The sequence below is a fragment of the Coenobita brevimanus genome, chromosome 71 (genome assembly GCF_032717465.1).
Source record: "Coenobita brevimanus isolate Jiangsu-jjx chromosome 71, ASM3271746v2, whole genome shotgun sequence".
In the NCBI taxonomy this organism is placed as follows: domain Eukaryota; kingdom Metazoa; phylum Arthropoda; class Malacostraca; order Decapoda; family Coenobitidae; genus Coenobita; species Coenobita brevimanus.
In genome coordinates, this window is record NC_137024.1 from 33,246,243 (window position 1) to 33,269,852 (window position 23,610).

Below are 23,610 nucleotides of genomic sequence, written 5' to 3' on the forward strand. Positions count from 1 at the left end.
ATCCATGAAAGCAACAGACACCTCTCTATCTGTCTTAAAATAACCCTAAACTAACTATGATACCTCAGGACAAAAAACAACTACTGCACATCTTCCCCTCCTTGTTCAATTCCACTGTTTTTCTCTATGTTGGTTATGTATCATTTCTTACTCTGTCAATCACAATCATGCTAAACACTTCTTCCACACTGAGCAAACTAACATTCATATAGCTTCCACACTCCTTTTAAAAACCATTCTTCTCATATAACAGCACATTCAGCATCATCCCTACTCCTAAGCAATTTCTAAATTCACCAGTAGTTAAACCATTACCATCTTACTCATGCAGCCCAACACTTCACCACATATCCAATCTGCTGCTGGTTCTTTCCCAACTTAAACTTCTGGGTTGCCACCACCTGATCATAATTAGCTATTGTTATGCAGGTAATACAGAAATAATATTTTGGCACAGATACAACTGAAATCGGTTGAAGAATTACTGAGCATCTAACATAACAACTGGCAATACTTTTCAAGTACTCATCCATATTTCACTCAATATACTGTGCCTGCTAAAAGAGAGATCTCAAATAAAGGTCCCACAGTAGCCCCTGTATCACACAAGGCAAATCATTCCACTAAAATTTTGAAAGCAGCTGTAAAAACTGACTACAATCAGGTTCATCCAGCAATGATTATATATAACATTATAATGGTAAAGTACTGAAGTCTGAGTATAATAAAAAAGAAATTCACACATCAAAATGATTGCCATAATGCTACGCACAACCAGGTTGTCACTCAACATCTTCTGAGTTTCACATACACTTTCAACACTGCTAAACATCTTTGTAAAATGTAATTTTCAAATACAGCTTTCAATGGACTTACAATGATTCCAATGGACTTGAACTGAAACCTTCACACTACACAAGATGTACAAAATATATATTGCACAGTAGTATCAAATCTTGGTCACTGACAAAATTCTTTTTTCTCATCTCATACAATGAGATCTAATACAGCTTGAGATTAAAAGCATGACGTGATACATTACATTTCCCATAATGCCATTAAACCTTGTACAGGTGTGTAAAATTTTATAATGAAGATATGTGGAATGAGGCAGGAGTGATTACAGCCTCACATCATCATTGTTACTGTGACATATTTGCATACTTAGCATTTGCTCAGCACAGCAAAGTAAGGGCAGTGATGTAGTATACAAATACAGAAATACTGTGTTAATGATCCTCAAACCCAGGCATTGGAAATTTCAGTGAAAATTCATTGACCTCCTTTTGCAATGCTTCAACTTTTGCCTTGATTTCAGAGTTACTGATTAGTGTTGCTTTGAAGTCAGTGAGTTTCTTTCCTGACTTAGCTTTTGCTTCAAGAGCGATGGAACAGCCACGGTCAAGAAGCTCCACGACGTACTCAAAGTCCTTGTTTTTGAAGTTGCGGGAGGTTAGCGCTGGGGTGCCTGCAGGAAATGGTTATACAATAACAGACATCACCATCACCATCCTGACCCTCTACCCAAACAAAAAATGAAGTGAAGTGGGATTCAGAAACAAGGAAGGAGAAAGCACATGAGTGGAAAAAGCTATCAATAGTAACTTCATACAATTCTATGTTATCCCCTATGAATATGGAGAGGTGACCAACACATCCCTGGTAACATTACAAAATATAGAAATGGTATACTGGTCTACAGTTATCCTTTCAGAGTGAGTGAGGGATCTCTCCTCAGCAATATACTTGTAATATCATCCAAGGCATGTAAAATTATGCAATCACACAATATTTGTGGAGTAATCTAACCCCATTGCACTGACATGCACCCTTCAAAGCAGGATTCACCTGGCAGTGGCAAGGTATATATATATATATATATATATATATATATATATATATAAAGGAAGGGATGTAACAAATGGCTTTGTGTGTGGCAAACAGGTCTGGTATGCAAGGAACTGAATGCCTGTAGGGTTGCTAGAGGACATGTGGTTCAAAGTTTTGCAATAAGACAGACAGTAGAGATGGCCTGTGAGGACTATAAAGTATTTACAACATTTATGAATCAGGAAAATGCATAAAACATGGTAAAAAGAGAAGGTGTAAGGAAGGTTTTGTGTTGGAAGTCTGTTTAGAAAGTATCCAACCTTAGGCTATAAAAAAAAAAAAAAATCGCAACCTGTTGAGCTAGGACGCGAGTCCCCTTCAATGTAGGCCCCTTCTGTCTTGACACACATAGTCCAGTGTTCTTTCCACTCCCTGAAACGTATCTGAAAGTCAGTTTTCAGTATGTCCTGCAGGTGCTTTGTTGCATTCATCATGATCACTTCTCTTGCCTCAATTTGGGAACTCTTCACCGGAGTTTTGAGCTTGGGGAATAAGGGAATAACCAAAAGTAGCAGGGAGCCAGGTCTGGAAAGCGGGGAGCCTGCCAGACCTGCAGGATGCTGTTCTTGACCAAAAATTCCTGAATCAGTTGAGAAGAATGGGCAGGGGCACTGTCATGGTACACCTTCTAACTTCCTGCTTTCCAAAGGTCTGGTTTCTTCCACAGAACTGTATCACAAAGACGATGTATAACATCGAGGTAGATTTTTTTTCTTTTTTTATGCAAGAAAGAAGGAACTGAAGACTAGGACCCTGCAAAACAGTTCCTTCCAAGAAAAAAACAAAAACAATACAAAAGAGAGCCAAATTCAAGATCCGTTCATTTCGAGATGCCTGGACACACTTCGTTTGAAAGGCTGGAGATCATAGGAAGTAGGAAATACAGACAAAGGGAGACAGTTCCAGAGTTGACCTGTTGCATAAATGAAGGACTGGGAGTAATGGTAACTCTTGCATTAGAGAGTTGGACAGAAAAGGGATGAGAGTTTGTTGCTAAACAGGTGCTATGCACCTGTCATAGGGGTGAAAGGATGCAAGCAAACAGTTCAAAGAAGCAGTGACCATTGAAGTAGTGATAGAAAATAAATAAAGAGGCAACAGTGTGGCAAAGAGATAGAGGATGAAGGGAGCCAGTAAGAGGAGGAGAGTTAATGAGACGAAAAGCCTTTGACTCCACCCTATTGAGAAGAGCTGTATATGGGGAGCCAACCCACACATGAGAGCTGTACTCTATACAGGGGTGAATAAAACCCATGTATAAAGTCAACAACTGTGCAGGTGTAAAGAAGGTCATTGGCTTAGCACACCTAATCTCTTGGAAGCAGATTTTACAAGAGATGCAATATGATCTTTCCAAGATAAGTCCCGAGTGAATGAAACCTCAAACATGTTCAAGGATGATGCAAGATTCAGCTGGATATTATTAAGAGTGTTGTAGTCAAGACCAGGCACCTCGAGACCAAGACCAAGACCAGACCCTCCGAGACCAAGACCAGATCCTCCGAGACCAAGACCAAGACCAGACCTTCCGAGACCAAGACCAAGAATTTATGTGTCTGCTGAATGAATGAAAAGTAGCTGCAGCCTGCAGGTACTGCACTACTGGTCAGTTTTCACGGGCGTCTCGGCCCGTCAAGTGAATGCACTAGCACCCCAGTCACCCAGTTGCAGATTATGTAACGATGCGATACTCAACACCTTTTAAACGAATTTAAGTTGATTATCGCACATGAGTTGAATGAAAGAGAGAAAAAGGTAATGGGGATAATTCCTGGGGCCAAAACTGAAGAGTATGGAGGGACCAGGACCCACACCAGGACTTTGACAATTTTGCTTCTTTTTCTGGCCTGTGTCAAACGTTTTCCAGGCACCCCAGGGCGCGGTCATAGCTCTCTACAGCCCTGCACACTGATGTCACGGCTTTTGAAAGTTTTTTAAGCATTTAAACTTTTGAAAGTACGGTTTTGAAGTTATAATGCATAGTGTTGCATACTTTGTCAGTGCCATCGTTCTCTTGGACAGCTGTATCTTCCTCATCCGAAAGCTGATTTTCTGAAGACTAATTTTCACATTTCTCTCCAAGCTTTACCCGTGCCCAAACGTTCCATACACAACATATTCATCTTTCGTTTCTCGTGAACAATTGAGGAGGACTACCTATTTTTCAGGATAGTTACACCAGAGACCAAAGGGGTTTCGGGATACAGGGGTGGGAAGCAAAAAATATTCATAAATATAAAATATATAAATTTTACTTCCACAAGTGCTCCAAATACTTCTTACGGTCGTACCCACTATTTGTTTAAGAGAACAGTTTTCACTAACTCTCCTTCTTGAAAGGGGCTCTCATTCGAGTCTGCTCACTGTCCTTCTTGCTACTACTGATGATTTATTGGACACCAGGTGGGCCCCCCCCCCCAACTTTAGTAGGGCTAGAAACGCCACTGGGCCACATGGCCATGATCCCCCATTCATAGGTGAATAAGTTGTATGAAATATGAGGGTGACTGTGAAACACTAGAAAATATTCTGATTTCTTCTAAAAAGGTCACAGAAGTCAATGCAGGCCTCCATGATAGCCATCTGGCAGCTCTGAAAGATTATAACTCGAATGGTTGGAAGCGACTGATGTCTGACTTGGTCCCTATCGCTCCAAAATCATGGCTACCCCTGTAAGGGAGGAAATATATTTACAAAATTTAATATATGCGAATGACTGAACATCTACGTAAAATATTTCTGCTTTCATTGCTTCATTGGCATGAAGAAACAAACGTAGGAAAATATACATTTTTGTGGTTACGTTTTCCAAGCGAACTAGCTAAATCTGTGGTGTACATGTACGAAGGGTGTGGGGATTGCATACACCATACACGTATATGAAGTACACGAAGGTGAACAGAGCTGCAAACATGCATGCATGCAAACAGAGATTATCATTGCGAGAATGGCTACGTCATGCATGCTCTCTCGACTCACACGCATTCTATCAGCGCTCGCAGGGCTCAACTCATGCATCATCACTGAAACTATGTTCAGTAATCGGTTCGATGCTCTGCACCTAAACAGACAGTGCAACGCTGTATGGCGCCCTGTGAATCGAATCAGCTATGATTTTTCTCCATGCATGATCATAAATTCTGACCTTCCCCACACCGCGATGCACTTTGTAATGCTGGTCTCGACCTGGTCTCGAGCCAAAACTCCGAGACCAGAAGCTTCGAGACCAAGATCAACACCAAGACTGCATCAAGTGAGACCAAGATCAAGACCAAGACCACATCAAACTGGTCTCGAGACCTACAACACTGAGTACTAAACTTTAGTGGGTACTCCTGTGGAAGATTTTGTAAAGTTGATAGGTGTAAAAACCAAGTTTTTGATGCATTAAAAAATGCATTAAAAACAACAAGATTATTTTTACCCCAGGCAGAGATACGAGCCAGGTCAGACATTAGGTGTGCCATAGCCTCATCCCTTGTTTGTCAAAGTAACTGCTGAGATGGAAGTTGCGGGAACCGAATGGAAAGGTGAAGGGTGGAATCATCAGCGTTTGAGTGGATAGGGTTAGATGTACAGCGTAGAAGATCACTGATGAATAAATGGAAGAGAGTTGATGATACAACAGAGCCCTGAGAAACACCACTGTTGATAGATCTAGGAGAAGAATGATGGCCGTCTACAACAGCAGCTATAGAATGACCAGAAAGGAAGCTACAGGTGAAGGCACAGATAGAAGGATAGAAACTGTAGGGCAGTTTGGAGATTTAAGATTTATGCCAGACTCGATCAAAAGCCTTTGAGATGTCAAGTGCAATGGGAAAACTTTCACCAAAGTCCCGAAAGGAGGATGAACAGGAGTCTGAAAGGTAGGTAAGAAGATCTCCAGTGGCTCACAGTTTGACCTGCTTGTGCATATTTGAGATGCACGACACCACTGTAGTTGAAAAAGCTGTTAAAATGCATTTCACCTTGTTGCGGACCTGTCATGCTTTTTTTGGTCAAGGCGACCCTGCATGACTCCACTGGGCCACCTCTGCTTTGGTTTCTGGGTTGTGTCCATATTCCAAAGTCTCATCTCCAGTGATAACTGTCTTCAGAAAGTCTGGATCACAATTAGCACATTCCAACATGTTGTGAGCAATGTTCATCTGCTGAGCTTGTTGATCACATGAAAGGGGCTTTGGAATGAACTTGGTGGAAACTCTTCGCATGCCTAAACCATCCATTAAAATTTTGTGTGCTGATCCACTGCTGATTCCAATTTCATTAGCAACTTCTTTGACAGTCAACCAATGATTTCCCATGACCAAGTCACAGACTTTCTTGACATTTTCAGCACTCATGCTTGTTGATGGCCTCCCAGGACATGGATCACTCTCAACTGATATTTGGCCATTTTTTAAGAGATTGTACCAGTCCTTTATTCGTGTTACCACCATGCCTTAATTCCCCAAAACTTGTTGGATCTTCCTGATAGTTTCAAACTGAGTATCACCTAGTTTTTGGCAAAATTTGACAACGTTTTTTTACTTTTTTGGTCATAGTGACAAGCATGGAAACATGACGAGCATACGGTGCACAACCATGAACATAGTTTGACTGACAGCCACTGAGTCACTTGTGGCGGCTGGCATTAATCACGATGAAGGTCCTGCATTGTGCCACACAAAACACCACCCCTATCCTCCATTAGGTTGGTGAGAAAAAATAAATGAGGTCAGATGCTTTCTGAACAGACCTCATATGTGGTGATGAATGGATCATCAAGTTAGGTATGATTTTGTATAAATGGGCAACTATGTCTATGAGAGTATGTGGACACTTAAGAGAGGAACTCTCCATCTATCTTCATTTGCATCAAGGTATCAAGGTTAACTGTCAAGTCATTTGTTATTCAGCTTGGCACCTGAAACACTACTGAGGAAGTTTAGAACATGCAACCCATAAGATATTATATGCTGCTATTTTAGTTTGACTTACTGAAAGCACAAAGGAGGCAAGAGAGAAGTTCAAGAGGTAGAGGGATGGGATGGAAGCACAGGGACTTAAAGTGAATAATAGTTAAACATGAGAGTTGGTAGATGTGGGGGACGTAATGTTGTGGAACAGGAAGTGTAACCCTGTGGTGCATACAAAACAGGAGTTTGGAGAAACTGCATCTTGTGGACAACTTGTAACATGTGAGAACTAATTCAAGTGTGTGGATAGACAAAGGGCCCACCAAAACATAAGGTAAAATGGTGGTGGGACGAGGGTGTACAAGCCGCAGTTAAAGAGAAATGAAAATTTTTTCGGTTTTGGAAATGGAGTGGTATCCTATCACTTATAAAGGCTCCAAAATGCTTGCATGTGTCAGCCTTGGTCCTATTCAGTCCCTTATCTGTGAGGTCACACTCTATGACCTTGTTCCAGGTCTTTTATTTATTTTATTTAAAGTGGTAGGTGGTGGCGACCATCATCCACTAACTTGATGTAGTGCTGCCTACTTCTTCCTTAGCCTTTATCATACTTTTTCTGTGCCTGCCCTCCTATCTTCCTATTTTTCTCCCCCATCTTTTCTGTCACTACTTATTGCTTTCTTTCCATTACAGGTGGCTTTACACTGAGTGACAAGCCAAATGGTTTCCTGTAAGCCAAGAAACCATTTACTACACTGGGTGGTAACCATATAACCAAACCATACGTGCTCCCTGCGTGTCAAGTGGGTTGGTGGAGGGTTGGTGCCCCTCTCTGTGAAACAGGTAACTCGAGTCAGGTGGCCACCCCATACGGGATTGTGGCGTCTGGCAATAGATAGATATAGATATTTTTTTTTTTGTCTGCCTCTCACAACCCTACCCTTCATGTTCACACCTCATATCTTCCACATGCAATTGCATTCTTCCATCCTCTAAACATGCCCAAACCATCTCAATCTACCCCTCTTCAAAACTGAAGTCCCATCCTTCCTCTCAATTCTTCAACTGCAATCCTGGACACCCCCAGGGCTCACTTCCAAGGAAACACTACACATTCATCTAATTATTGTCATTTCTGTATACTGGAGAGAAATACTTGGTTGCTAGGCCTACAGCCAGATAGGAGCATATGGGGAAAAATCTGAGTCTCAGAAACTTTTACTAGATAGCTGTAATAGTCCTGAAGCGAAGAATTTAGTACTTAAAGCAGCAAAACAGACAATGAGACAAAACAGCGATATCATAGGTAAGCAGTGTGTGAAGAATGATAAAGGAAAGATAGTAGTGGACAGTGAGGTTATTAAAGAATCCGTGGAGAGAGCATTATAACCAGTTACCGAAGGTCTGGAGTCAGTGGATCCAGTGTTTGGACCTTGGCCTTTGAATGCTGCTGCTACTGCAAGCAGGGCAAATGGCAGGATGGAGATGAGGAGGGCACTGGTTGTGTCTGAGTTGACTGCTAAGATGCTGAAGACCTCATGATATATAGGAGTGGGCTTAGTTACTGATCTGATAAATTCATTTATATAAGAGTGCTGTTCCAAATAACTGGATGAGGTGCAAGACTAAATGTGTATAAGGAGAAGGGTGATGCCCTGAAAAAGAGGAAATTACAGAAGCATAAACACTTGGATCAGATAATGAAGGTAAGGGAGTGAGTCCTGGATGCCAGGCAAAGGGACCACTGACGCAATATAGTATTCATTGTCATACAGCCTCAGAAAACATACTTAGGAAGTGGGAGCTGAATTTTGTTTTTACTGATATGAACACAGCCTTTGACAGGCTCCTCACAATGAGAAAGCTTGGGACTGAAGAGTTGCTGGTTAAAGTAGTTTTGGCAACATACAAGGGTGCTCGCACCCAGGTGAGAGTGAATGGATGTTTGTGCGACGAGCTTTCTGTAACTGTTGGCATACATCATGGGACAGTCTTAAGCCCCTTATTATTCATCATGGTGCTTGAAGCTCTCTCATGTGACTTCAGAACTGGACTCCCATGGGGGTTGTTGTAAGCTGATGATTTGGTGTTGATTGCAGAGAATAAGATGGAGGTGAAGGAAAGATTTTGAATGTGGAGAGATGGAATAATGTATAAGGGTATGAGAGTAAATGTGGAAAAAAACAAATGTGATGATACCTAGGGCTGGTGGCAGTACTGTCAAAGCAAAGGGGGTGTGGCCATGTGCGGTTTGCCATAAAGGTGTGGGAAGTAACTCCATCCTGTGCAGTGTCTGATAAAAGGGTACATAAGAGATTTGGTGGTATTAGAGGTAGATTGTGAAATATTGCTAATTTCATGTGTGCTGTAAGTAGGGGAGAGTATGTAGTGACTAAAAGGCAAGAAAGGATTGATCTTGCTACAGTGTCTTTTGAGTGGAGGAGAAGTTTTGTTACTAGGGTGACATGTAATGTGCTGGAGGTGGGACTAGAGATAGGTCTGTGGCTAGGGTAAGGAGAGGCTAGAAGAAGTTCAGGGAGATCTAGCCTCTCCTGACACAGAGAGGGATCTTCCTTCATGCTAAGGGGTCCTTATATGCAGCTTGGGTTAGAAGCATAATGTTGTACAGCAGTGAGACCTAGGCAGTACAGATGATGTTATTAGTAGGTTCAAACATACGGATTTGTTAATGATTAGATGAATGTGTAGTCGATCCTTAAATGAGAGTCCTTGGGATTTTGGACTACAAATGAGGAGCTGAGACGCAGGATGGAACTTGAATGTATCTGTGTTGTGATGAGGAGGATGGGACTTGAATGTACTGTATTAGTGCTGTCATGAGGAGGGGTAGACTGAGATGGTTTGGGTAAGTTAAAAGAATGGAAGATGACAAATTTTGTAAAGGGTATGAGGTGTGAATATTAAGAGTAAGATTACAGGAGACAGACCAAAATAGGCCTGGGATGAGGTCACAAAGCATGACTCAAGGATAAGAGGTTGAATAGGGAGGCTGCCAGAGATAGAGAATTGTGGAGACTCACCACCAGAATACCAAGGTCAAGGCAAGCAGGTACATGGGAGCCTTTATAAACAAAATGATATGAAGTGAAAATAGGTAGGGATATCAGGGTTAGGATGACAGAATGGAAAGTGTCAACTGGGGAGATGGCCACTTGGATATGCTGAATGTGGGAGGGGTTGAGGCTGGCTCCACTGGTAGAATGAGAAGTGGATGAAATATAAGGAGCTACTGCCTCTCCTGACCTTGGAGAGGCTCTTCTTTTGTGTCAGGGGCTACAAAAATCATCATTATCTTCAACCCATCTCCCACATTTACAGTACCATAATACGGGACTTCACCAGTGACTCACTACATAGCATTAATGATCATATTTCAGAATCTGTACACTAAATATTTAAACAACAGTTTGCCTAATGTTATTTCAAAAGCAATTTACATCCTGACTGATTCCCACTTTCCCTCTGTTACATCTTTCCATCCACTCACACACAAATGAAAACCTACATACCAAGCCTCAGACCACCAGGAATAAGAGCACTCTTATCACCTGGCACTGAGTTCTTGTTGACTGTGATATTGCAGCTGTTGCAGACTGTTTCCACCCGGGCACCATCCAGTCCCTTTGGCCGCAGATCCACAAGTACCAGGTGATTGTCTGTTCCTCCTGTAAGATTCAAAAGGAAGTCAATTTATCATCACTGAAACTATCTGTAGTTAAATTATGATTCAGCAGGTTCAAATACAGTTAAACTAAGGCCACAGCAATAATACTCGCCAGTGTTATTAATTTTCAACATGTACACACCAAAGCCTTCAAAACATTCGCATAAAACGTAAACATTCACTGATCTATTTATACAATCCCTGATGCCAAATCCAACATCACATCAAAGAAGGTCACAAAAAATCACTTCCAAATACTTACACAATATTATAACTGCAGGTGGGTCCCACTGAATGAGTGAAAAATGTTAATGGAGGACTGCTCAAACAGTGAAAACTCATATATCAGAGTACAAAACTTATGGGAAAATATAGGGTTAGGTTAAATGACTCCCATCAACACAGGTCCAGGTAATTTTATGAAGGAATAAAGATTACAAGCACCTTATACACACCTATAATGCTACCATGTCCTATAATAATGCGTAATTATTGTGGCAGGTAGTGGTGACCATCATCCACTCACTTGATGTAGTGCTGCCTACTTCTTCCCTTACTCTTATCATTCTTCTTCTGTGTCTGCCTTCCTCTCTTCCTATTCTCCCATCTTTCCTGTCACTTTTTCTTGCTCTTGTTTCCTTTTCAGGTGGCTTTGTATTGTGTGACAAGCCAAATGGTTTCTTGTAAGCCAGGAAACCATTTACAACACTGGGTGGCAATTACATAACCAACCCATATGTGTTCCATACATGTCAACAAATGGGTTGGCGGAGGGTTAGTTCCCCTCCCTGTAAAACAACTAACTCAAACGGCCACCCCTTACGAGATTATGGTATCTGCCTAGATACAGTATACAGTATATATACAGATGGTTATGAAAGCAACTGGAAGGAGGAAATAGAATGAATAACATATGCAAACTTACTTGTAAAGTAGTACAGTAAAACCTCACAATAATGGACTAATTGGAACCCAAACCATTCAAAAAAAAGCAAAAATTCTGATAAAAGCGACATCTGCACTCTCCCTTATTAACCCATACATTTTCTGATACATCAGACATTAGTCCAGATTGCACATCAAATGGTGCAACCATATAACCAAATTATGGCACCTGGTGGTTCAGTGGATAATTACGACGCTCCAATTGGACTGAGCCAGTGAAGGCAAAGGGTGGTTGGGGTTTACTGCTCACGTAATGACATTCAGAAAATGAGTGAGGCTGGTTGCTCTCATCTTAAATGTCAGGACCAACTTACCTGGCCCCAGGGTCCTATGCTCCTCATGGGGTAATGTAGGATTGGATGATGGATGGATGGATGGTAATACCATATATGAGGTGCTACCCAAAAGTTCCAGTAATTTGAATATTGTAGGAAAATAAGTTACCTTACCTCCTTGTTCTCACTGTCGCCTTTGAAGTAGTCCCCTTGGGCATGTATACAGTGGTCCTAGCATTTTTTCCACGAGTCCATGCATCCCTGGAAGGCTTCAGGCATGATGGTCTTGAGTACCTCCTCTGATTCTGTCTGGATCTCCTCAATCAAGTCAAATCGATGCCATTTCAGTCATAATTTCAGCTTGGGAAACAGGAAAAAGTCGCAGGGGGCAAGGTCAGGCGAATAGGGTGGGTGGGGAATGACTACCGTGTTTGAGGAAGCCAGGAACTGCCGGACAACAATTGATGTGTGAGTGGGGGCGCTGTCATGCTGCAGGACCCAGTCCTTGTTCTTCCACTGTTCTGGATGTTTGCTGCAGATGATCTCCCTCAGACACTGCAAAACTTCACAGTAAAACCTTCCACTGACAGATTGATCAGGTGGGACAAATTCCTTGCGAACAATCCCTTGGATAATGAAGAAAATGATCAACATCAACTTGACATTACTGCAAACTTGATGCGCTTTTTTCGGCCTCGGTGAATTGGGAGACTTCCATTGCGATGAATGCTGCTTTGTCTCCGGGTCATAACCATAAACCCATGATTCATCACCAGTTATGACCTTGGAGATGAAGGTGGCATCATCTCTGACCTGATTCTTGAGCTCCCTGCAAACTGCAACGCGATGTGCCTTCTGCTCGTCACTCAGCAGTCTTGGCACAAATTTTGCAGCAATGCGTCTCATGCCCAACACGTCCAACAAAATGGGTTGCACGCTCCCATGCGACAGTCCAGCGATGTCACAAACATCATGGATAGTTTGTCTATGATCTGCAAGGATAGCCTGACGAACATTTCCAATGTTTTCTGGTGTTGCTGCCGTTGACGGTCGTCCAGAACAGTCATCGTCTTCGATGGACGTTCGTCCTTCCTTGAACACTTGTACCAGAAAACTGTTCTGCTTTGGGACATGGCATTGTCACCAAAGGTTTGCTGAAGCAACCAGTGAGTTTCTTAGCTGTCTTGTCTATCTTGAAGCAGAACTTGATGGAGGTTCTTTGTTTTGTGAGGTCTGCCACTGCAAAACCGCCAAACCACCTACACACCACGTTACAATAGTAAGCATAGCTCAACAACACGTCTGCTCAAAGATACGGCCGGAGCCACACTGACACACAAGGGGTGCTGCTGACTCCTCCTGGCGGCAAAAGGCGAAAGTGCAAATGGTTGGCTCCCTCTGTTCAAATTACTGGAACTTTTGGGTAGCACCTCGTATATCTTTTTTTTTTTTTTTTTTTTTTTTTTTTTTTTTTTTTATGCGAGGAAGAAGGAACCAAAGGCCATGAGCCCGCAGTAACAGTTCCCTCCAAGAGAAAAACATAATACAATACAGAGCCAAATTCAAGATCCGATCATTTTGAGATGCCTGGACACACTACGTTTGAAAGACTGGAGATCATAGGCAGGAGGAAATACAGACAGAGGGAGACAGTTCCAGAGCTGACCTGTTGCATAAATGAAAGACTGGGAGTAACGGTTAACTCTTGCATTAGAGAGTTGGACAGAAAAGGGATGAGAGTTTGCTGCCAGATGGGTGCTACGCGCCCGTCGTAGAGGTGGAAGAATGCAAGCAGACAGTTCAGAGGAGCAGTGACCATTAAAGCAGCGATAGAAAAGAGATAAAGATGCAACAGTGCGGCGAAGAGACAGAGGTTGAAGGGAGTCAGTAAGAGGAGGAGAGTTAATGAGACGAAAAGCCTTTGACTCCACCCTATTGAGAAGAGCTGTATGTGGGGAGCCTCCCCACACATGAGAGTTGTACTCCACACAGGGGCGGATAAAACCCCTGTATAGAGTCAACAATTGTGCAGGGGTAAAGAAAGAGCGGAGTCGGCTTAGCACACCCAATCTCTTGGAAGCAGATTTTACAAGAGATGCAATATGATCTTTCCAAGATAAGTCCCGAGTAAATGAAACCCCAAGCATGTTCAAGGATGATGCAGGATTCATCTGAATATTATTAAACATTAGTGGGTATACCTGTGGAAGATTTTGTCGGGTTGATAGGTGTAAGAACTGAGTCTTAGATGCATTAAAGACAACCATATTATTTTTACCCCAGTCAGAGATATGAGCCAAGTCAGACATTAGGTGTGCCACAGCCTCATCCCTTGTTTCTTGAAGTAACTGTTGAGATGGGCGTTGCGGGAACCGAATGGAAAGATGAAGGGTGGAGTCATCAGCGTATGAGTGGATAGGGTTAGATGTACAGCTTAGAAGATCATTGATGAATAAAAGGAAGAGAGTTGGTGATAGGACAGAGCCCTGAGGAACACCACTGTTGATAGATCTAGGAGAAGAACGATGGCCGTCTACGACAGCGGCTATAGAACGACCAGAAAGGAAGCTAGCGATGAAGGCACAGATAGAAGGATAGAAACCGTAGGAGGGCAGTTTGGAAATTAAAGATTTATGCCAGACTCGATCGAAAGCCTTTGAGATGTCAAGTGCAATGGCAAAGCTTTCGCCAAAGTCCCGAAAGGAGGATGACCAGGAGTCTGAAAGGTAGGTGAGAAGATCGCCAGTGGAGCGTCCCTGACGGAACCCATACTGACGATCGGAAAGAAGGTTGTGATAGGAAAGATGCCTTAAAATTTTTTTATTAAGAATTGACTCGAAAACTTTTGAAATACAGGACGTTAAAGCAATTGGACGATAGTTGGAGGGTTGGGAGTGGTCACCCTTCTTTGGGACTGGCTGAATGAAAGCAAACTTCCAGCAAGAAGGAAAGGTACAAGTTGACAGACAAAGGCGAAATAGTTTGCCTAGGCAGGGTGTAAGCACAGAAGCACAGTTTTTGAGAACAACAGGAGGGACTCCATCAGGCCCATATGCCTTGTTAGTACTGAGGCCAGTAATGGCAGAAAATACATCAACTGAAGAAATTTTAATGTCAGCCATGAGGAAGTCAGAGGGGGGAAGTGATGGAGGAACAGCACCGGAATCGTCTAAGGTGGAATTGGAGGAGAAAGTCTGTGCGAAGAGATCTGCTTTATCAGTAGAAGAAATAGCTACAGAACCATCAGAGTAGAAAAGAGGAGGGAAGGATGATGAGGTAAAGTTGTTAGAAAGATTTTTGGCAAGGTGCCAGAAGGAGCGAGAAGAATTCGAGTTGGAGAGTTGAGAGCATTTAGTATGGATGAAATTATTTTTAGTAGAGCGAAGAACAGACTTAGCACGATTCCGGGCAGAAACGTAAAGATTATGTGATTCAGGGGTAGGTTGGCTCCGGTACCTTTTGTAGGCCCTCTCCTTGTTGCGGACAGCATTAGAACAAGCGTGATTAAACCAAGGCTTTCTTGCGTTAGTCAAAGGATATGAGAAAGGAATGTATGCTTCCATGCCCGAGAGAATAACCTCCGTAATGCGCAAGGCACACTCAGATGGCTCACGGCCATGGAAGCAATAATCATTCCAGGGAAAATCAAAGAAGTACTGCCTGAGGGCCTCCCAGTCCGCAGCTCCAAAATGCTAGAGACGACGTTTCCCTGGAGGGTCCGCAGGCCGTACTGGAGCGACAGGACAGGTTAAGGTAATAAGGTTGTGATCGGAGGAGCCCAACGGAGAGAAAAGATTAACAGAGTAAGCAGAAGGATTGGTTGTGAGGAAGAGGTCAAGTATGTTGGAGCTCTCTCCAAGGCGGTCAGGGATACGGGTAGGGTGCTGTACAAGCTGCTCTAGGTCATTAAGGATAGAAAAGATGTAGGCTTGTTCACCAGGTGGATCCGTGAAAGGAGAGGAGAGCCAAAGGTGGTGGTGAACATTGAAATCTCCAAGAATGGAGATTTCAGAGAAAGGAGAAATGGACAGAATGTGTTCCATCGTAGAAGTAAGATAGTCGAAGAATTTTTGATAGTCAGTAGAATTAGGGGATAAGTAAACAGCACAGATATATTTAGTCAGAGAATGACAGGAAAGCCGAAGCCAGAGAGTGGAGAATTCAGAAGAATCAAGTTCAGGAACACGAGGGCAAGATAAGTCGTTGCGTATGTATACACAACAGCCACCTTTGGCTTTGAAATGAGTATAGAGAAAGTAGGAGGATACAGAAAAGGGTTTGCTGTCAGTTGCCTCAGACAGCTGAGTCTCCGTTAGAAAAAGAAGGTGAGGTTTAGAGGAGGAGAGGTGGTGCTCAACAGAGCGAAAGTTAGATGAAAGGCCGCGAATGTTGCAGAAATGAAGAAGAAGAGAGTCAGACAGTGGTTCCAGGCACCTCGAGTCGTCACCGGGAGAGGGGCAGATGGCGGGGGCATTTATGGTCCCCCCCCCTGGGGACTCCGAGGCTGGGTGAATCAACGCCATTTTTGGTTAATTTTGAATAGGAAGTGTAGTGTGTACTGTGCATGTAGTTTGGTGAAGATAGATAGAGAAATTTGTACTGGAGAGCATGCTGGCCTACTCTCTGTGTAACTGAGACACTGAAAAAGTTCAGCAAAGGGGGATGGTCAGGAACTAGTCCTGAGGGCTGATGAAACGGGAGCTCCAGCACTCCCTGTCATCAGCTTTCCATCCACCTCGGGAGTACTGCCCTGCTCGACTGGTGCTACAGTCTATAATAATACTGTACTGTACACTGATAAAAAATGTCTTTTATTTACCTTATTGTGGTGAACATAGCTGAAGTGGTCAGGCAGTCCTGACTGCTTCTGGCTATATCGGACTTTTTCTGATATATAAGAATTTAGTCCGGTAGCTCCCCGATTCTGATAAAAACAAAATCCAGTCTATTGAAGTTGGTTATATCAAGGTTTTACTGTACAAGCAACATCTGGTTGAGCCACCCCGAAGTCTCTCCACCACTGCTGGGGCTGGCTACATTTTCTCTCACGAGGCACAACAGAAAATGGTCGTGGCAGCATCATGGGATGGCTAAAGGTCTCAGTCCCTTTAAATTTTCCACTCATGTCAAATAATTTTCTTACAACACTGGACTTTCATGCTCACATCACTGAATTTGGGTCTGAATTGCCCAGTCTCATATCATCAGTTTCTAGTGTAGTGCATGCTTGTAAAATGGGACAGGCCTGTAGTTTGTTAACCATTCAGCTGCAACATTCCTTCTAGAATGCATTTCAGGTAGCCTGTGGCTTGCTTTCCAGACTTGTGCCTAATTTTTCAGTGTGTGTGTGTGTGTGTGTGTGTGTGTGTGTGTGTGTGTGTGCGTGCTTATAAAAACGACATACGGAGCTTTACATATGTACTGGTATATATACTGACACGTAACCATAAATAGAGTAATACAACCTTTGCCTTATGTAGTGGTGTTGACAGTTGCTTGCATTGGCACTAAAATTTATTCATTTTAACTAGGTGGAAATTTTTGCCCTTCTAACAGTTATTTCTCATAAGCCAATGGCAGAATAAGGCTCTACATCCCTTCCACACCACTTCTTTGTGACCAGCACCATATTATGTGTCAATCTCTTGTTACAGCACAGCAGCAAAGATTGTGTGATGGCAATATCATGCCTAGTTGAAGTATGACAGTATACCCTAGTCAGCCAAAAATATACCAACAATTAAAAACAAGGAACAGTTAAACCTCACTTGGCTGCTGATTTTGTTACTGTAGATCACAGGCTCATGAAAAATGCAGTACCTTCAATACTCCTGGTAAAATCACCTTGATCGTGATTATGCTACAAGAAAAACTGAAGAAAATCTATGGAAGCCACAGAAAAACTGTGCTCCTCCCTCCAGTGAAAGGGCTAAAACAGGAAAATACACACACACACACACACACACATATATATATATAATCTACAGCAAGCTCATCCCGAACACGTGGGTTTTGTTCCAACCGTGGCGCGTTTGGCGCGAAACATGTAAGTTTTAACTACTCCTTATTTTGCTCCCTAGACCCCCTAAATGTGGTGTTTTGCTGTTATCTGTCATTGGTAATCAATATGAAGCACTTTACGTGGTTAGAAGGTTTATTTAATGTTATAACTTACAAATACAGTACTGCACAGCAAAACTTCAATATACAAATACGTAAACACAAGGCAACATTCCAACACTGATCGGTTTCGGGACAATTTGCCGTCACAACAATAACATGACAATTCGCTGTCATTAATGAAGACAGCTATGGGTGACACAAGAATATAATTCAATGGTGACTACAACGAGGAAGAAACAAGTTAATTATTGACTAAAGGTGCAACTAATAAATAATATCCAAAGCCTACGCTATTCAACATAGACTTTGATGGATCCCCCTGAAATAGTTATTAAATTATTGATTAATTAATAATAAGTATATTTATTGTATGACAGAGAATCGTCCAGGGTGCAAATTCTCCTGACGAAGAATCGTCCATTTTTTGAAGGGGAATTGTCTGATGGCGAATTGACTTGATGCCAAATTGTCTCAGAACCCACCGATCATGGGTTAACTGGTTACGAGGTTTTATTTAATGCTTTAACTTTAAGTGCTTTAACTTACAAGTACATACCGAAACAGTAAATATTTAAATTACAAATACAGTACTGTGGAAAAGCAGTACAGCAAATCTTTAACGAAGAAATAAAAAATGCAATACTGTATTCCGACGGTAGGTTTTTACATTGGATTACATTGGAAAGCAAACAGCAACAGACCTTATGATCCTTTCGAGGCTGCTTGTTATAGAGAAAACTATGACTACAAGATCTAACTCTACATGCTGAAGGATAAGGATAGTAATGCAAAAAGGCTACCCCCCCAAAAAAAAAAAAAACCCTCCAGGAAAAAGTGAGAAAAACCACCATGCAGCATGGAAAAACTGACATGGAATTTTCACAGGAAATACTAGAAAGGAAAAGTCACATTCTATAATACTTTGTGTATAAGCTACCCGTCTGAGTAACCTGAAAGAGAAAGTAATCAAATAAACTACTAGTTACAGCATGATATTATAAATCATTATGTTGAGTTAATGGAGCGTCTGTGGACATAACGTGGAAACTACACAGTGCACAATGTGGATGTTTAGGGGTGGTGCGGCAGCCTTGCCTGGCGCTTTTAAGGTAGGCAGCAGTCAATCAGGCCCTAGCTCCGTTCACTCCACTGAGACAAGGAACTCTCCCATGTGGGACAAGTACACAAGTTTCTTCCTGAAGCAGTGACGCCTGGTACATTACAAAAATCCCGATGGTGGTCACTTAACTAACAGGGACCCTCAGTGATCCACAGCCCATCACAGGTCGAAAGTAGGAGTACTGACCATTAACTCCAGGCTATCTGTGCAGATCCTAATCTGTGCTTATATAACTTTCTTTGCACTGAGGAGATTGAAAAATATATAAGATGGGGTGTCTTATAGACAAAAGGGGATTGCACAGTGCACAGTGTGGATGTTTAGGGGTGGTGCAGCAACCTTGCCTGGCGCTTTTTAGGTAGGCTGCAGTCAATCAGGCCCTAGCTCCGTTCACTCCACTGAGACAAGGAACTCTCCCATATGGGACAAGTACACAAGTTTCCTCCTGAAGCAGTGACCCCTGGTACATTAAAAAAAATCCTGATGGTGGTCACTTGGCTAACAGGGACCCTCAGTGATCCACAGCCCATCACATGTCGAAAGTAAGAGTAGTGACTGTTAACTCATGGCTATCTGTGCAGATCCTAAGCTGTGCATACTGTATTTTACCTTATTTGCATTGAGTACATCGAAAAATGTATAATGACGTGACGTGACGCTATGTACAAGTATGTTAAGTTTACGGGGTATCCTGTAGACATGAGGGGACTCAGTGATCCACAGCCCATCACAGGTTGGAAGTAAGAGTAGTGCCCGTTAACTCAGGACTATCTGTGCAGATCCTAATCTGTGCTTATATTACTCTATTTGTATTGAATAAACTGAAAAACTTATAATGACGTGATGCAACGCTATGTATGGGTACGTTGTTTATGGGGTGTCTTGTAGACAAAAAGGGAATGAACTTACACGTAGTTGTAAAAACAAGTTATTCAGACAGAAAAAGAGTCAGCTGAGGATTCTCATGCAAATACAGTGGGGCACCAATTTTCGCGCCTAATTGGGTCCAAAAATAATGCGCGAAAGTGGAATTAGCGAAAGTTGGGGCATTGTCTTTATGGCAAAAAGGCTAATTGGTTCCCGGTTATCCTAAAGTAACATCAGATTTTCATCTTCACTTGCAATACAGTACATCAAATCACTATTGTATATTGCATTGTGAGATACAAACAATAAAAACTGTACATACCACAGAGACCAGGTTGAGGTGTTTAATGGATGTTGGGGGTAAGTATCCTTTCCTCCCGACTTTGAATGTCCCGGCCACTTTTTATCACCACCACTGCCTCCCGGCCCTCCCCCCACACCACCAGGCTCTCCCCCCACACCACCAGGCCCTTTCCCCACACCACCAGGCCCTTTCCCCACACTACCAGGTATAGTAGAGGCCATTGAACCATGAGAATCCAACACAATGGAGCTAGCACGCTCGTACACAATGGCGGGAATGGGTGGACAGAGTGTTGACATGACGTCATTCAAGATGGCGGTGGGTTGCGGGCGGGCGGTGCAGGAAATTCAAAGTTCAAAATATTGTCCCAAACCCATAATTTGCGCGCGAAAATCGATTTTTTTCAAGCGAAAGTGGAAGTTAGGGAATATTTGGTGCATGCCGCGAAAGTGGATTCCGCGAATCCTGCTGTAGCGAAAGTTGGTGCACTACTGTACTTGTCTATTTTGTTTCTGAATGTCTTAACTGAGATCCTGTTCACAGTATCTGAGGGTAATCTGTTCCAGATATTTACAACTCTGTTTAAAAAGAAGTATTTTGTTTCATGGGATTGGAAATGCTTTCCCATAATTTTTCAGCCATTATTTCTGGTTTGACTCGACTGGTCTATTTCAAAATATTTATTCATGTCTAAGTTGTCATATCCCTTCATGATTTTGGAAACTTCAATAAGGTCACCTCTTAACCCCTTAAGACCGCAACTGTTTCAGGCAGGGTACCTCCCACAACCGCAATTCGGGGGTGTTTTGGCGACTTTCACCAAGGGCAAATTGACTGTGTTCTGGCTAAAGAGGAAGAATTTACACACCTGACAACACAATCCGTACCCACGTAGGCCTAATGGTTACCGTACAATTGCGTGTCAAAGTTCAATAAAGGTTTATGACAGTTACCTCACGAAAACAATTGAAAACTTGAAAATTTTGATAACTACCTATTTTTCTTATTGATACACATCATTTCAAATTGTTTTGTCACACCAATCATGAAAACAGGTGTATGTAGGTGTGGGGAGATTACTAGACTCTGGGGAGATAAAGTAGACTGTGGAGAGTAGGCCTATAGATACGGGGGTTGGAAATAACCAGCTTTTCGCATGAAAAGAAAGCACTTCAGTGTGTTCTGTAACATTTACCATGAAAACAGGTGTGTATATAGGTGCGGGGAGATAACTAGTGTGGGGAGTAGGCCTACAAGGCCATGGTGGTACTTGAGGAGAAAAATTTTGACAACAACCAAATTCTCTTGTGGAAACCCTCAATTTCAATGGGATTTGTCATACCAGCCATAAAAACAAGTGTGTATGTAGGTGTGGGAAGATAAAACAGGTGTGGGGTGTAGCCCTACAAGGCCTCAGAGTCATTCCAAAACTAACACAGATGCATAAAAGTATTTATAACCATCAAGGACATCAAAATAAAGTTGAATAATGCTATAAATGCATGCATAAGGGAAAAAAAAGCAGTAATTTGTTTCCAATTTCTCTTTTTACTCTCCCAACTTCTCGTTACACATTTATCATATCATTACAATTATCACATTATCATTACACTTCATCACACCTATCAATACAGTTTCGGCAACAACCAAATTCTCTTGTGGAAACTCTCCATTTCATTGGAATTTATCACACCAGCCATGAAAACAGGTGTGTTTGTATGTGTGGGGAGATGAAACAGGTGCGGGGAGCGGCCCTACAAGGCCTCATAGTCTTTCGAAAACTAACACAGACGGACACTACTCAGAGGTGCTAATCTGGGCAGGTAGGGAGAATGAAAAAAAAAATAATAATAAGATGCGTCGCATGTACTACAACATACAGCATTCTCCAACTACGTATGTACAGAAACTGGTAGTAACGAAGTGAGAAATGAACAGAGTGAGGTGTAAAAATTTGGGAAGAAGTAGAAATAACATGAAACAAGTACGTTCATCAGGCCTGACACTCGGGGACCTGTTGGGGGTTGGAAGGGTAGTGAGGGACAAGGAGGAAGAGATGGGGTGGGGTTTGGGGGGGGAACAAGGCTAGCAGGGAGGGAGGAGGGGCAAGAGAGGGTGGGAAGGGACGCAGGATGCTGTGGGAGGAGAGATGCAGTCGCGTGGAGGGGTGGGAGAGTGATGGGGGACAAGGAGGGCATGAGGGAGTGGAGGGTGGTATGGAGGCAGCCGAGAAGGGGGTGCCCTCCCACCGCCCGGGTTGGTCCGATCCCCCCTCACGCAACATCAGGGGTGAGTTCTCATTGGCCTGAAGCCATGTATGTCATAATCAGGGTGAAGCAAGCGCTCTGCAGTTTTTTACAGGCCATGTTCAATTGATGCAATTAGACATTTTGGCATAAATCTCAAATTGCATCAATTGATGCGATTAGGACTTAAGGGGTTAGCCCCTAAAGTACTAACAGGATCGATCGATCCTTTTTCAGAATTACGCAAGATACCAAATGTCATTGATAGAGAAGCCTTAGGGAAAAACTGCGGACACTAGGCTTCGGCCCAATTGTGACATATATCAATGCAAACCAATGAGAACTAAGTCCTGAGTAGGGAGGGGGGAGGATCCGGGCCCCTACCCATGGTGGGGGGGGGTGAATCCCCCACCACCCTCTCGCCACCTGCCTCTACCCCAATACCTTTGTTCCCTCTCCCCTTCCCTCGCCTCTGGGTGCCTCCAGCTCCCTCAAGGTGTCTGCCTGCGTTATCAAGGATCAGAAGGACCCTGAACTTCAGGCCATGGACGTTCAGGTAACTCCTGAACTCGGGGAGGAAGCACATGTGAAACCACTCCCCAAACTGTTTCTTAGTAATCCAGGCCTTCTTGTTATGCATCCAGTACACTGGCAACAAGTTCTTGGTCTTGCTGCACAGTGCCCAGTGATTTGCAGCCTTGTATACTAGCCCAGGTTTGACCATGTGGACAAACTGCATTGCAACACATGAAGACGATCACATGGTCCTTCGTGACCTTAAATCCTGGGGTTCATTCTTCCTGCTGAGTGTTGTAGGTCCTGGCAGACATCTTCTTCCAAAATAATGAAATCTCATTGGCACTGAACACCTGTTCAGGCCTGTACCCTTTCTCCTTGATCTTTTTCTTGAGAGCTGCTGGATACACCGTGGCTGCCTCATGGTCTGCTGATGCCGCTTCTCCAGAGAGCTGCACATTCTTTAAGAAGAACCGCTTCCTGAAACGGTCAAACCACCCCTTGCTTGCTTGAAACTGTGGTGCAGGCTCTAGGACTTCAGAGGAGGCGTTAAGTTGCAGGTACTCCTGAGAAAAACATACATACAGACTGCACCTTCACACGGATGATGAGGTTATCCAGCACCACATTCTTCCCACGGCAGTCCTCCACCCATACACTTAAGGCTGATTCCATTCACACAATGTTCTTACCTCGCACAGTTGTCATCACCTTTGCACTACCACTTACACTAGCTGC

At 42.9% G+C, this 23,610-nt stretch overlaps 1 protein-coding gene across 1 annotated transcript in view; it reads right to left on the minus strand.

Moving 5' to 3' along the window:
• Positions 1–1,087: 1,087 nt before the first annotated feature.
• LOC145406828 (serine hydroxymethyltransferase, mitochondrial-like) overlaps positions 1,088–23,610 on the minus strand; it is a 149,001-nt gene continuing 126,478 nt past the window's right edge. Inside the window, exons 9-10 of the mRNA XM_080277928.1 lie at positions 10,322–10,477; positions 1,088–1,468 (exon numbers count right to left, since the gene is read on the minus strand). Coding sequence (XP_080134054.1) covers positions 1,230–1,468; positions 10,322–10,477 — 395 coding nt within the window. The 3' untranslated portion in view covers positions 1,088–1,229. The remainder of the gene's footprint in view (positions 1,469–10,321; positions 10,478–23,610) is intronic.